We start from the raw sequence: 16,490 nt of genomic DNA, 5'->3' as shown, positions 1-16,490 counted from the left end.
GGTGAACTGACCCACTCCATCCTCACCCTGACAGGGCTGACTGTGATTTTCAGAGCACAGCTCTCTCCCCTGTCAGCGGGAGAAGCAAGTGTTTCAAAGTGATGTGCACAAATCGAAGGAGACTGACTATCAGCTAATCTGGTAACAAAACCCAAAGGAAAATGGTAGCTATTGCTTTGATTGATTGCTAATTAACACTGGTTCATTTGTAAGTCATGATGTGGCGATGCCAGCAGATGGGAACAGAAGTAGACCATCGAGTCTGCTCCCCCATTCAATGAGATCATGATTGATCTGATGTGATAACCCTCAACTCCACTTTCCCGTCTTATCCCCATCACCCTTGGTTCCCTTACTGATTAAAAATCTGTTTATCTCAGTCTTGAATAAAACAAACCAGCCTCTCCAGCCCTCTGTGGTAAAGAATTCCCTTCTGAGCGAAGAAATTCTTCCTTATCTCTGTCTTCAATGGGTGACCCCCCTCACTCTGAGATTCTGCCCTCTGGTCCCAGACTCTCCCACACGGGGAAACAGCCTCTCAGCATCGACTCTGTCAAGCCCTCTGAGAATCCAATATGTCTCAGTAAGGTTGCCTCTCACTCTTCTAAACACCAATGAGGACAGCCTCAACCTACTCAACCTCACTCATCAAAAAATCCCTCCATACCCAGGATCAAACTCATGATATGGAGACCAGAACTGCTCACAGTGCTCAGTCTAATCAAGGATCCACCATAACTTCCCCAATTTTTAAAGTTTATTTATTATTAGTGTCACAAGCAGACTTACATTAACACTGCAATGAAGTCACTGTGAAAATCTGATCTCTCTGTATATGGGCCCCTCCATACTTTGGGTCAACTTGGCTTATATTCTCACTTGTTTCGATGTTGAGGGGTGATCTGATGGAGGTGCTGAAAGGATTCGATAAGATAGATAGGGAGAATCTATCTGGGAGAAACCCAGGACTGCAAATCCCCTTCACCAACATTACATACAGCCTTCGCTCTATATCAGAGCTCATATCACAACCTCAGTTGGGCAGTTCAGTTAGCTCATATTCAGTCCATAAAGATTAATGTCTCAGCCTCCTCTGATTTAAATAATTGAGGACTTTAAGGAAAGTGGATGGAGAAAGGACTGAATGATCAAAGGACTGCCATCTTAAACAAATCTGCCCAGAGAGGGAGAGAAAGAGCAACAAAAGATCCAAACAAACAACTTGCATTTATATAGCACCTTAACTCAGCAAACCATCCAAGGGTTCTATACAGGAGCAGTTATGAAATAACATCAAGGTGGGCTCAATGGCACAGTGGTTAGCACTGCTGCCTCACGGCGCCAGGGACCTGGGTTCGATTCCAGCCTCTGTCTGTGTGGAGTTTGCACATTCTCCCCGTGTCTGCGTTGGTTTCTTCCGGGTGCTCCGGTTTCCTCCCACAGTCTAAAGATGTGCAGATTACACCGATTGGCCATGCTATATTAACCCTAGTGTCAGGGGGATTAGCAGGGTAAACATGAGGGGTTACGGAAATAGGATCTGGGTGGGATTGTGGTTGGTGTAGACCCAATGGGCCAAGTGGCCTCGTTCTGCACTGCAGGGATTCTATGGTTCTATTGAGGTTTACAGCATGGAAACAGGCCCTTCGGCCCAATTTGTCCATGCCAGCCCTTTGTTTTAACCACTAAGCTAGTCCCAATTGCCCACATTTGGCCCATATCCCTCGATACCCATCATACCCATGTAACTGTCTAAACGCTTTTCAAAAAACAAAATTGTACCCACCTCTACTGCTATCTCTGGCAGCTTGTTCCAGACACTCACTGCCCTCAGTGTGAAAAAATTGCCCCTCTGGACACTTTTGTATCTCTCCCCTCTCATCTTAAACCGATGCCCTCTAGTTTTAGACTCCCCTACCTTCGGGGAAAGTTATTGACTATCTAGCTGATCTATGCCCTTTGTTATTTTATAAACCTCTATAAGATCACTCCTCAGCTTTCTACGCTCCAGAGAAAAAAGTCCCAGTCTATCCAACCTCTCCTTATAACTCAAACCATCAAGTCCCGGTAGCATCCTAAAAAATCTTTTCTGTACTCTTTCTAGTTTAATAATATCCTTTCTATAATAGGGTGACCAGAACTGTACACAGTATTCCAAGTGTGGCCTTACCAATGTCTTGCACAACTTCAACAAGGCGTCCCAACTCCTGTATTCAATGTTCTGACCAACGAAACCAAGCATGCCGAATGCCTTCTTCACCACTCTGTCCACCTGTGACTCCACTTTCAAGGGGTTTTGAACCTGTACCCCTAGATCTTTTTGTCCTGGGAATCTCCCCAGTGCCCTACCATTGACTGAGTAAGGCCTGCCCTGGTTCAATCTACCAAAATGCATCACCTCACGTTTATCTAAATTAAACTCCATCTGCCATCCGTCAGCCCACTAGCCCAATTGATCAGACACTGAGCCACATAAAGTGAGAGTAAGTCAGGTGACCAAGGATTTGGGCAAAGAGCTTAGTTTTAAGGATCATTTTCAAAGAGGGAAAGTTTCAGGAGAGAATTCCTGAGTTTAGGACTATGGCGACTGAAGGTGAGGCCCCCATTGGTGCAGGGATTAAAATTCAGGAGGCCAGAGTCAGAGTCACAGAGATTTCTACAGATTGTAGGAGTGGAGATGGCTCCAGTGTTAGGGAAGTTCAAAATCAGAGAGGGATTTGAACACAACTCAGACTCTGAGACTTGGGAGAGAAAGGGGAAACGTCACTTGCTATCTAAGCAATTGGTATAAAGTGCTTTCTAAATGGTAACAGGTATATTATGGGGGCAATTTTTGGAAATAGTGGTACCACGTAGTTTCACAGGCTGCTAATCAGTGCAGAGATCCTTTCATCACTCCCCCCAGCATTTCCCAGAGGGTAACAAGCCGTGTGGGTGTGAAGGTACATTAAAACAAACTCCAGGATGCTTGGACTTGAAGGTTGTGTCCCTTTGCCCCAGACTCACTGACCAGTGGAATAAGCTTCCCTCTGTGAGCGGTGATCATTCAGCAGTGACGTACCTTGGTATAAGCATATTGTGTCCCTGGCAGCGGCAGTGTAGGATATTCAAACTGGATAGTTGTCATTGAGCTGGTGTAATCGGGAGCACTGAGGGTCCGAACTAGAAATAAAATGGGACCATTAGCAATTCCATCACCATAATACACACACAAACATACACACACACACACACACACACACACACACACACACACACACACACACACACACACACACACACACACACACATTAGACACACTTACACACACTCATACAACTCACACTCACCCACACACACACTCACAAACACACACTGACACTGACACACACAAACACTCACTGACACTGACACACACACGCTGACACTGACACACATAAACACTCGCACACACACACACTGACACTGACACACACAAACACTCACACACACACTGACGCTGACACTGACACACATAGACACTGATACTGACACACATAGACACTGACACTGACACACATACTGACACACACACTGACACTGACACTGACACACACACTGACACAGTTTGAAAGGTTTTGTAAACTTTATAAACTACAATGCATTGTCCTGGAGTTGAGATGGATGATTAACCATAATCATAATGAATGGCAGAACAGGCTCGAAGGGCCAAATGGTCCAATCCTGCTCCTACTTTCTATGTTCCTACGAAATGAGAGAAACACCACAGGTGATTTCCAAATGTAAGGTGGTGTCCTAACCTCCCTCCAAAACCTGCCGGGGTGGGAGACAGAAGATTATACTTCACAAACAATCACCAAATTGCTTGACTTTATTCCAAGAAACAAGGGGAAGGAATCCAGCTCCTTAATTTCCAGTGTCGGAAATCAGCAGGCGGGAGCAAGTCTCACCAAAATTCCACTCATTTTCACCTGCATACACTGAAGGTGCTTTTGTGTACAATAACACAGGAGGAATTTAGGACAAATGTATCAAATGTTCAGACTGTGTGTTCCACTGCGCTATTCAGGATCTGAGTCTGTTGTAAAACCGTGTGCAATAAAAAATAACCTGACGTGGGTTCGGGACGGAGCTGGACAATGGAGACAACCTGTAACAGAATAACCTGACCTGAAGTCTAGATGGAACGCGATTGACAGGGGCAAGATTACAGTGCACGATTCAGACACAAGGCGCTTGCAATTAACATTCAGAACCCATCCAGAGCAGCAGAGTGTTTTGTAATGACTGTTATCAGAGGCTGTTTGGAGCTAATTTATCTCTGCTGTAACTGACGGGGTTCCTGACTTGGAAACAGTATCACCATTCTGTAATCTCTCTTCCACCTTCTCCCGTCGGGAAAAAGACACAAAAGTCTGAGGTCATGTACCAACCGTCTCAGGAACGGCTTCTTCCCTGCTGCCATCAGATCTTTGAATGGACCTGCCTTGCATTAAATTGATCTTTCGCTACACCCTAGCTGTGATTGTAACACTACATTCTGCACTGTCTTGTCTCCTTCTCTATGAACAGTATGCGTTGTCTGCATAGCGTGCAAGAAACAATACTTTTCACTGTATACCAATACACGTGACAATAATAAATCAAATCAATCATCACTGTTCATATCCTGAAACTCCCCTCCCTAACAGCACGGTGGGTGTACCAACACTACATGCAGTTCCAGGAGGTGTATCACCACCAGCTTCCCAAGGGTATGGTAAGGTGGTACAATGGTTAGCACTGCTGCCTCAGAGTGCCAGGGACCCAGGTTCAATTCCTGGCTTGGGTGGCTGGTTGTGTGGAGTTTGCACATTCTCCCCGTATCTGCATGGGCTTCCTCCAGGTGCTCCGACTTCCTCCCACAGTCTGAAAGACATACTGGTTAGGGTGCATTGGCCATGCTACATTCTCCCTCAGTGTGCCTGAACAGGCACCGGAGTGCAGCAACTAGGGGATTTTCACAGTAACTTCATTGCAGTGTTAATGTAAGCCTACTTGTGACACTAATAAAAAAAACTTAAATGGTAACTATTGATGGGCAATTAACTCTGGCCTTGTCAGCGATGCCCTAAGACTGGATAAATAAAAATGAATTGTATAGTCTCTGACATAGCCCCAGCACACCTCAAAGTGCCCCACAGCTAATGAAGTCCTTCTGAAGTGTAGTCACCGTTGTAATGTCGGAAACACAGCAGCCAATTTTCACACAGCAAGATCCCACAAACTGATGATTGGGTAACCTGGTTTAATAATGTTGGTTAATGGGAAAATATTGACCAGGAGACAAGTTCCGTGCCCGCTGGGCACCACAGGGACTGGGGTGTATTAACAACTCCTTTAAATCACATTTTAGTTTGATGTTTTAAGTTTCCTTTCTGCTTTGTCTTCTGTTTCGGGCACTTCCCTTCTTTTCAGGGGCTGCCCCTTCTAATTTGACCCTCAGTTAACTTGATTAGTTTGATTGTTTAATCAAAAAGATTGACATCGGGGACAAGAACTCCCCAGCTCCCCTTCCGAGTCTAAAAGGAGTGGAGGCTGTGATCACCCATAAGGGAGCAAACACCCTCAGTACCAGAAACTTAAGGAGGTTACAGCTACCAGGAGAGAGGCTGGAGAGCTTTGTTCGCGGAAATAGAAGGCTGAGGGGGGACCTGATGGAAGACTCCAGAGTTATGGGAATTCAGGCCAGCGGGATCATCCAGTCTCTCTGACAGCTGATATCTGCCGCAGATTTCCTGGGTGGATTCAATGGAAAATCTCACTGACAGCGGCGGGGCTGGAAGATACTGTTCCAGGTGAAACACATCACCTGGATGCCTGAGAACCTCACTCGGCCTCTCCATTTGTGATGGGAGATCAGCAAATCAAGATAGTCACAGATAAATCCGGTCAAGAATTCAGGAGAAAGTCCTTCACCCAGTGTCTGGGAGAAGGTGCCATCGGGTGTGTTCAGAATAATTAGTTCCTAGAGATATTTAAGGGGAAGCTGGATAAACACATGAGGGAGAAAGGAATAGAAGGAGATAGTGGGCAGCATGGTGGCACAGTGGTTAACACTGCTGCCGCACGGGACCCGGGTTCGATTCCCGGCTTGGGTCACTGTCTGTGTGGAGTTTGCACATTCTCCCCATGCCTGCTGGGTTTCCCTCCAGGCGCTCCGGTCTCCTCCAACAGTCCAAAAGACGTGCTGGTTAGGATCATTGGCCGTGCTAAATTCTCCCTCAGTGTATCCGGACAGGCACCGGAGTGTGGCGACGAGGGGATTTTCACGGTAGCTTCGTTGCAGTGTTAACGGAAGCATACCTGTGACGAATAAACAAATTTTGAACTTTCGGGGGGTGGGGGGAGGTGGGAGAAGGCTTGTGTGGAGCAGAAACACCAGCACAGAGCAGATGGGCCGGATGGCCACTTCCTGTGCTGCAGATTGAGTGGCCTTGGGATTTTAATGGGAGGAGAGACGGGGTCTTTAATTTAATATCATCTCTGAAAGATGGCAGTCGAGGAGGGAAATTGTACATCAGCAATTCCGCCGTAGCTAAAATAACCTTGTCCTTAAAACATGAGGTAAAACAGCAAGTAGTGCGTCGAATAGTCTCTCCCAAGAATTTGACTACAAACAAAACACAGCTGACTTATTTTGACAGTTTTGGTGTGGTCGCCACATTCCTTAACAACATGCTGTCCGTCACTGACCTTTAGGAATGTTTACCATTATGGGATAGATCCCCTTATCCCTGATACTGACCGAGTCGTATCCGGAGCTTCCCATCCATAAGGTGGGAGACAGGTGGAGCCGTTTGGCCCTTCGAGCCTGCTCCGCCATTCATTTTGATCATGGCTGATTATCGAATTCAATATCCTGATTCCCCCCTTTCCTCCCATATCCCTCAATCCCTTTATCCCAAGAGCGATATCTAATTTCTTCCTGAAATCAGACAATGTTTTGGTCCCAACTACTCTCTGTGGGCGTGAATTCCACACATTCCCCACCCTCTGGGTGAAGAAATTTCTCCTCACCTCAGTTCTAAAAGGTTTACCCCTTATCCTCAAACTATCACCCCCTAGTTCTGGACTCCCCCACCATCGGGAACATTCTTTCTGAATCTACCCTCTCTAACCCTGTTAGAATTTTATAAGTTTCTATGAGATCCCCTCTCACTCTTCTAAACTCCAGTGAATATAATCCTAACCGACTCCGTCTCTCCTTATATGGCAGTTCTGCCATCCCAGGAATCAGCCTGGTAAACCTTCGCTGGACTCCCTCTATAGCAAGGACATCCTTCCTCAGATAAGGACACCAAAACTGCACACAATACTCCAGGTGTGGCCTCACCAAGGCCCTATACAACTGCAGCAAAATATCCCTATCCTTATATCCAAATCATCTCACTACGAAGGCCAACATACCATTTGCTTTCTAGGAACCTCCTCCAATTAAAATGAAGCAGGCTCCTAACAACAACCTGCATTTATATAGTGCCTCTATGTACTGGAACAGTTCAAGATGCTTCACAATAGCATTGTCTAAACAAAGCTCTGACACGTACCCCAGACAAGGAGATACTCGTCTAAACGTCTAAAAAATTTGTCCTAGAGGTGTCTTAATGGGGAAGGTGAGGTTTCAGGTGGGAATTCAAGAGCTTGGGGCCCAGGCAGCTAAAGGCACACCCATCTACGATGTAGCAATTCAAATCTCATGCAATTTGACACTTGCAGTTACTGGTAAAGGTTAGCACTGCTGCCTCACAGTGCGCGGGACCCGCGTTCGATTCCCAGCTTGGGTCACTGTCTGTGCAGATTCTGCACATTCTCCCTGTGTCTGCATGGGTTTCCTCCAGGTGCTCCCGTTTCCTCCCACAGTCCTACAGACGTGCTGGCTAAGTGCATTGATTGTGCTAAATTCTCCCTCAGTGTACCCGAACACGCACTGGAGTGTAGCAAATAGGGGAATGTCACAGTAACTTCATTGCAGTGTTAATGTGACACTACTTGCGACACGAATAATTAATAAACTTCACATCTACCTCAGTGAGTGGCTTCCTCTGAGAAACTGGACCTTAAATATTTACAGGCTGTAAAGGGGTAGGGGTAACCGCAACATCTGGTTCTCCCACTTCACAATATTCCATTCAGCCCATCTAACTCTTGTGCTAGATTTAACACTTTCAGTTCTATTCACACATAAAAGCTCTTGTAGGTCCCATTTATCTTGCAGCTTTATTTAAACAGACTAAGGGATGCAAGTATCTGTCCCCACCCCACCCCATCTCCTGTCACATAGACACCCCTTCCCCACCCTCCCCAGCCCCTACAGAGGGATCAGGGACCCCCTGCTACTACAGTGGACAGGCTTCCCAGATGTTCCATCACCAGCAGGGGTCAGAGACCACACCATCTGGACAGGTGAGCCACATACACCTGGACAGGTGAGCCACATACACCTGGACAGGTGAGCCAGGGAAGCAGACTGCAGTCCCTTTCCCTCCCGTCCCATACAGAGGGGGCAGAGGTCCCCCCCGCCACCACCTCACTGGGTGACTGATTACCTGCCTCTCACAGTGACTGAGATTCTCTCCTCCCCATTCCCCACAGGGTAAAAGGGATTCCCTAAGTCAACAGGGAAACATACCTCCTCCCAAGGGGACTAGCTCTCCCTCCCACAGGTACCTGGTTCTGTCTTACCTGTTCAGGCGTTCATGTGTATGTGCCTTACCTGTCCAGGTGCGTGCGCCTCTCCAGTCCAGGTGCGTGCGCCTCTCCAGTCCAGGTGCGTGCGCCTCTCCAGTCCAGGTGCGTGCGCCTCTCCAGTCCAGGTGTGTGTGCCTCACCCGTCCAGGTGTGTGTGCCTCACCCGTCCAGGTGTGTGCGCCTCACCCGTCCAGGTGCGTGCGCCTCACCCGTCCAGGTGCGTGCGCCTCACCCGTCCAGGTGCGTGCGCCTCACCTGTCCAGATGCGTGCGCCTTACCTGTCCAGATGTGTGTGCCTCACCTGTCCAGATGTGTGCTTCACTTGCCCAGTACATGTGCCTTACCTGTCTTGATGTGTGTGCCTTACCTGGCCAGGTGTGTGTGCCTTACCTGTCCAGGTGCGTGTGCCTTACCTGTCCAGATGCGTGCGCCTCACCTGTCCAGATGCGTGCGCCTCACCTGTCCAGATGTGTGTGCCTCACCTGTCCAGATGTGTGTGCTTCACTTGCCCAGTACATGTGCCTTACCTGTCTTGATGTGTGTGCCTTACCTGGCCAGGTGTGTGTGCCTTACCTGTCCAGGTGCGTGTGCCTTACCTGTCCAGATGCGTGCGTCTCACCTGTCCAGATGCGTGCGCCTTACCTGTCCAGATGTGTGCGCCTTACCTGTCCAGATGTGTGTGCCTCACCTGTCCAGATGTGTGTGCTTCACTTGCCCAGTACATGTGCCTTACCTGTCTTGATGTGTGTGCCTTACCTGTCCAGGTGCGTGTGCCTTACCTGTCCAGGTGCGTGTGCCTCACATGTCCAGGTGCATGTGCCTCACCTGCCCAGGTATGTGTGCCTTACCTGTCCGGATGTATGAGCCTCCCCTGTCCAGGTGTGTGTGTGCCTTACCTGCCCAGGTGTATGTGCCTTACCTGTCCAGGTGTAGTGTGTCGGTGTGTATGTCTCACCTGTGGAGATTTTCCTGTTCTTGCGGGACATGCTGAGGGTGACTTGCTGCCGGAGTCGGAAGCTTTTCTCATGTTGCTGGAGCCGGGAGAATTTGAGCCTCTCCTCGGAAGGGACAGCCAGGCTGGAGTCCTGGTCAGGGAGCGGCTCCTGGCTCAGTACCGTACGGATGAAGGTGTTGGTGCTGCTTGCCATTGCGGTGTGTGCGCGGAGCTGGCTTCCAGTTCCTGCCGTCTGCCTCCCCACACCCACAGGAGTCACTCCAGAGAGAAGGAGTGTTCAACACACACAACCACTCCCAACAGAGCCCATCCAGACTGCTAACTTCCTCATTGCAAACTGACAGCGAATACTCCCACTCTCACTGCAATCATGATAGGTGGAGTTTGCCAATCTCATGTCAACAGCCGCTGTGTTCAGTGGTGGAAGCAAATTATTTTCAGGAGAGAATTGAATGGCTGAACATTTAGCTGGGCTAAGGGTAGAGCAAACGGATTAAGCAGCGTTTCCAAGGTGCTAGCACAGACACGCTGGGCCAAATGTCCTCCTTCTGAGTAAGATTTGAAAGCCCACTCTGGCCTGGGTCAAAATCCTGGAACTCTCTCTCTAACCATGGCAGCAGAGTGGCACAGTTGTTAGTGCTGCTGCCTCATAGCCCCAGGGATCCAGGTTCGATTCCCCAGCTTGGGTCCCTGTCTGTGGGGAGTCTGCACATTCTTCCCATCGCAACATAGAATCCTGCAGTGCAGGAGGAGGCCATTTGGCCCATCGAGTGTGCACCAACTACCCAGGCCCCATTCCTGTAACCCCATGTTTACCCCACAAATCTCTTTAACCCACGTGCACTGAAGGCCAATGCACCTAACCCCGACACATCATCGTGTCTGCGTGGGTTTCCTCCAGTTTCCTCCCACACTCCAAAGATGCACGGGTTCGGTGGGATTGTCCACGCTAAATTGCCCCTCAGTGTTCTACGATGCTTAGGTGGATTGGCCATGGGAAAAGCAAGGCTAAAACATGTTGGCCTGGCCCGTGACACCACGTCCTGTAAATGGATAATAGCACAAAAGGGGAGTTTGGCGCTAGGACAGGGGGTGTGGATCAGAGGAAGTTTGGCCCCCGTGTCCAAGGGCAAGGAAGAGAAACAGCAGATCAGATTGTCTCGACCTTAATTACAAAGAAGTTGATGAATTCCTTCTACGTAATGCTGGAGGCTGACAGTGGGGGAGGCGGGTGGGGTTCAACAGAATAATTTATTTCTTGTGTAAAACACCAGAAACCTGGAGTTGGTTATCTTTGCATCCTAGGATGATCAACCAGTGTTTTAGTGGATGAGAGCAGTGATCTACTGGATCTGACAGTGTTCCATAGTGTGGTGGACAGTGATCCACTGGATCTGACAGTGTATCATTGTGTGGTAGACAGTGATCCACTGGATTACATGGTAGACAGTGAGCCACTGGGTCTGACAGTGGATCAACCAGTATTTTGTTGTGCGATAGACAGTGATCCACTGGATCTGACAGTGTTTTGTTGTGTGGTGGACAGTGATCCACTGGATTACATAGTAGACAGTGAGCCACTGGGTCCGACAAGGGATCAACCAGTGTTTTGTTGTGTGATAGACAGTGATCCACTGGATCTGACAGTGTTTTGTTGTGTGGTAGACAGTGATCCACTGGATTACATGGTAGACAGTGAGCCACTGGGTCTGACAGTGGATCAACCAGTATTTTGTTGTGTGCTGGACAGTGATCTGCTGGATGTGGGAGTGGATCAACCAATGTTTTATTGGGTGGTAGACAGTGATCTGCTGGATCTGACAGTGGATCAACCAGTGTGTTATTGGGTGTAGACAGTGATCCACTGGATCATGTGGTAGACAGGTTTTGGGGATTGTGTCATCTCCCAAAAGTCTGACTGCTCGAATCCGCCGTCCCTTTAAGCACGTTTGTTTATGCAAAGTATTTACACATTTGGATCTCGACACAACCTCTGACTTCTGAGTCACGTGATGTGATATGATCATTACTTCAGCATTGTGTATGTTTCTGATGTTAACCCTTTACAGACAGCACCTGTGGAGAGAGCGAGAGAGGGAGAAGCAGAATAATGTTTCATCAGACACTCCACAGAATTGTTACATCATAGGAGGAGGCCATTCGGCCCACCCTGTCTGCCGTGACTCTCCAAATGAACATTATGATTTAGATCCGTTCCCTTGCCTCTTCCCCAGTACCCCTGCACGTTGTTTCTATTCAATTAATCATCGAATGCCCTCTTGATTGTCTGGATTGAACCTGCCTCTACCACACTGCCAGGCAGGACATTCCAGACCCCCCAGTCACTCGCTGCGCGAGGGAGCTTTTTCTCACATCACCTTTGCTTCTTCTGCAAAGGGTTCAAATCGGTGCCCTCTCGTGTTCGATCCCTTTTTTGAGGGGGAACAGTTTCGCCCTCTCTGCTGTGTGGGGCTGGACTGCGGGTTTGCAATAATCTGACGGAAGAATGAGCCTGGGGAACCCGGACTGCAGCAATGCATTGATCAGTGACATTTCATCGCTGACGTTGTATCATTACTGCCGGCACGGTGGCACAGTGGGTTAGCACTGCTGCCTCACAGCGTCAGGGACCCAGGTTCGAGTCACTGTCTGTGTGGAGTTTGCACATTCTCCCCGTGTCTGCGTGGGTTTCCTCCAGGTGCTCCGGTTTCCTCCCACAGCCCAATGATGTGCCAGTTCAGTGGATTGGCCATACTAAGTGCAGGGGGTTACGGGGATGGGGCAGGGGGGTGGGGGTGAGCCTGGTTAAGATGCCCTGTCGGAGTTGGTGCAGACCCGATGGGCCGATTGGCCTCCTTCTGCACCGTGGGGGTTCTGTGATTCTATGATTCCTGACTGATTGGCGGTTACAAAAGTGTCCAAAGATGTGCGGATTAGGTTGATTGGCCATGATGAATTCATAGAATCCCACAGTGCAGAAGGAGGCCATTCGGCCCATCGTGTCTGCACTGACCACAGTCTCGCCCAGGCCCTATCCCCTCGACTCCACGCATTTACCCCAGCTAGTCCCCCTGACATTAAATGGCAATTTAGCACGGCCAATTCACCTGATCCACACATCTTCGGACTGTGGGAGGAAACCGGAGCACCCGGAGGAAACCCACGCAGACACACGGAGAACGTACAAACTCCAAACAGACGGTGACCCGAGGTCAGGATTGAACCTGGGTCCCTGGCGTTGTGAGGCAGCAGTGCTAACCACTGTGCTGCCTTTAGTGTCAGGGGGATTAGAAGGATAAACATGTGGAGTTAGGGGGATAGGAACTGGGTGGGATTGTGGTCGGTGCAGACTCGATGGGCCAAATTCTGCACTATTGGGATTCTATGAAAAGTGGATTCATTTGGTTGTTTGAGACTGAACTGAAATGTGATAATCCTGTTTCATTTATCTGCACCACGTAATGTTATCTTTTCTTGCCTATTGCTGGTGGGTGTTGGCTGGCATCGTGACGTTGCCAATATCAACCCTTTGAACCTGTTGTCCATTCGCGAACCCAGCCACACCGCCAGCTTCCAGTCCCCAGTCACTGGTGAAGTTAATGTGGTTCGGTGACAGTCCAGCACTCTGTCAATATGTATATTTTAATCTGTGACCTTCCTGTGTGTATGTTTATATTGCTATCTTCCGCACAGTAACTGCAGACACAGCAAGTCGAGGTACAAAGGTCCTATTTATTTACACGCTCTACGCTCCAGTGTGATTTGCTCCTGAGTGTTTTGTGTCCAGGTTACTCCAGTACTTCCACATACTTTGAGGATAGGTTTGCAAAACAAGCAGTGGGAATAAGGTTTCTAATTTTTCCACTGCCAACATCTCTTTCCAATCCCTAATTACCCCTTGAGAAGGTGGAGGTGAGCTGCTTCTTGATCCACTGTAGGGGTGGCACGGTGGCAACAGTGGCTAGCACTGCTGCCTCACAGCGCCAGGGACCCAGGTTCGATTCCCGGCTTGGGTCACTGTCTGTGTGGAGTTTGCACGTTCTCCCCATGTCTGCATGGGTTTCCTCTGTTAGAATGTAATTGCTGACAATTTTGTACTGGATGTAATGTGACCAATGGGAACAAGATGTAAGGATCAGCTGACCCAGTAAACCATGGAACCAATTACAGAGTGACGTAATGGTCAGCTGACCAGCTGATTCACTATAAATAAGGAACTGTGTAGAATAGTGGGGAGTTTGGATTGGCCCAGGGCAAGGCCTCAAGTTTGGAGTAATGAAGTTTCTTTATTAAATCCTTTCTTTGATTATAAATTGGAGTAGGTTTTGTTGTATTTTCATTCGCTGAATTTTGAAGAATTCCTTCAGAAGAAACATCTGCAAGGTGCTCCAGTTTCCTCCCGTAGTCCAAAGATGTGCAGGTTAGGTGGATTGGCCAAGGTAAATTGCCCTTTAGCGTCAGGAAAAATTCATGGGGTTGTGGGGATAGGGCCTGGGTGGGATTGTGGTCAGTGCAGACTTGATGGGCTGAATGGCCCCATTCTGCACTATAGGGATCTATGAAGCCTATCTGGCTTCTATCTGGTAGATAGATCCATAGTGCTATTAGGGAGGAAATTCCAGGATTTTGACCCAGTGACAGTCTGATGATGACCCCTTCCCAACACTGCACTGGTGATTGGGAGCTGGACCTCCCAGACCCTTATGTAACTCGGTATTACATTCTATTTGAAAATCTGTCCTGCAAAGTTCCTTGTGATGTCTCACTACGCTGAAGATGCTACAGAAATGCACGTTATTGTTTTGTTGGGGGAACAGTTGGAGTGTTGGTATCGGTAGGTTTAGACAAGGATCGCTTTGCTCCTGAACAGGAAGAGTTTGCGTGTTCCTGTAGGTGTCAAGTGACATGTAAGCAGCTGGGTAAAACAACCACTGTTTATGTAAACATAATTTCCACCAGTGTTTGTACCTTCAATGTGATAAATGCCCAGAGGTGCGTAACAGAAACATTATCACAACAGACAATATTTGACCTCAAGTCACATAAGGAGATATTTGGATAGGTGACCAAAATTTTGCTCAAGTAAGTGTGTTTTAGGGAGTGGTTTAAATAGAGAGAGAGAATTAGAGAGAGGGTGAGGGTTAACTAACAGAAAGCAAAGAGTGGGGGTAAATGGGTGTTTTTTCTGGTTGGCGATCAGTGACTAGTGGTGTGCCTCAGGGATCAGTGTTGGGACCGCAATTGTTTACGATTTACATGGATGATTTGGAGTTGGGGACCAAGTGTGGTGTGTCAAAATTCGCAGTTGATACTAAGATGAGCAAAGTGTGCAGAGGATGCTGAGAGTCTGCAAAGGGATATCGATAGTCTAAGTGAGTGGACGAGGGTCTGGCAGATGGAATACAATATTGGTAAATGTGAGGTCATCCATTTTGGTAGGAATAACAGCAAAGTGGACTATTATTTAAATGGTAAAAAATTGCAGCATGCTGCTGTGCAGAGGGACCTGGGTGTCTTAGTGCAGGAATCTCAAGGAGTTGGTTTGCAGGTGCAGCAGGTAATTAAGCAGCAAATGGAATTTTGTCCTTCATTGCTAGAGGGATGGAGTTTAAAAACAGCGAGGTTATGTTGCAGCTGTATAAGGTGCTGGTGAGGCCACACCTGGAGTACTGTGTGCAGTTTTGGTCTCCTTACTTGAGAAAGGATATACTGGCACTGGAGGGGGTGCAGAGGAGATTCACTAGGTTGATTCTGGAGTAGAGAGGGTTGGATTATGAGGAGAGACTGAGTAGACTGGGGCTATACTCATTGGAATTCAGAAGAATGAGGGGAGATCTTATAGAAACATATAAGATTATGAAGGGAATAGATAAGATAGAAGCAGGGAAGTTGTTTCCACTGGCGGGTAAAACTAGAACCAGGGAGCATGACCTCAAAATAAGGGGGAGCAGATTTAGGACTGAATTGAGGAGGAACTTCTTCACACAGGGTTGTGAATCTGTGGAATTTCCTGCCCAGTTGAGGCTACCTCATTGAATGTTTTTAAGGCAAGGATAGATAAATTTTTGAACAGTAAAGGAATTAAGGGTTATGGTGAGCAGGCGGGTAAGTGGAGCTGAGTCCATGAAAAGATCAGCCATGATCTTATTGAATGGTGGAACAGGCTCGAGGGGCCAGATGGCCAACTCCTGCTCCAAGCTCTTAAGATCTTAAAGCCCCAAAGCCAAGGCAACCAATGGCAGTGGCTGCAAACAAGTGAGCAAAGAAAGTTGGTAATGTATGAGAGGCTGGAATTCGAAGAGCGCAGAGAGAGAGTTGTGCAGTCGGGGAGTTGTACAGCTGGAAAGGGTTACAGGGAAAGGGAGGGCGGAGACCTTGGAGGAGGAGAATATCAAGTTCAAGATGCCGGGGGACTGGGAGCCAATGTAGGTCAGGATGGTGGGCAACATGGTTACACAGTGGTTAACACTGCTGCCTCACAGTGCCAGGGATCTGGGTTCAATTCCCAACTTGGGTCACCGTCTGTGCAGAGTCTGCACATTCTCCTCATGTCTGCTTGGGTTTCCTCCCACAGTCCAAAGATGTGCAGGTTGGGTGGATTGGCCGTGCTAAGTTGCCCGTTAGTGTCAGGCAGATCAGCAGAGTAAATAGGTGGGGTTACGGGGACCGAGTCTGGGTGGGATTGTTGTCAGTGCAGACTCGAATAACCTTGTTCTTCCCAATAGGGATCCTATAATTCTGGGATAATGGATAATAAGATAGGATATGGGAAGTAGGAATCGTGTACGAGTGTTTCGAGCATCTGTGTACGGACTTTGCTGATTG

At 48.2% G+C, this 16,490-nt stretch overlaps 1 protein-coding gene across 1 annotated transcript in view; it reads right to left on the bottom strand.

Annotated features, from left to right (window-relative positions):
* LOC145344302 (plakophilin-2-like) overlaps nucleotides 1-9,932 on the bottom strand; it is a 55,038-nt gene extending 45,106 nt beyond the window's left edge. The window contains exons 1-2 of the mRNA XM_080191389.1: nucleotides 9,666-9,932; nucleotides 3,062-3,162 (exon numbers count right to left, since the gene is read on the bottom strand). Of these exons, the coding sequence (XP_080047515.1) occupies nucleotides 3,062-3,162; nucleotides 9,666-9,858 (294 nt within the window). The 5' untranslated portion in view covers nucleotides 9,859-9,932. The remainder of the gene's footprint in view (nucleotides 1-3,061; nucleotides 3,163-9,665) is intronic.
* Nucleotides 9,933-16,490: the final 6,558 nt, after the last annotated feature.

Source organism: Carcharhinus amblyrhynchos, chromosome 6 (assembly GCF_965287045.1).
Source record: "Carcharhinus amblyrhynchos chromosome 6, sCarAmb.v2.hapA, whole genome shotgun sequence".
Lineage (NCBI taxonomy): Eukaryota > Metazoa > Chordata > Chondrichthyes > Carcharhiniformes > Carcharhinidae > Carcharhinus > Carcharhinus amblyrhynchos.
This window is presented reverse-complemented; position numbering and strand designations above follow the sequence as displayed.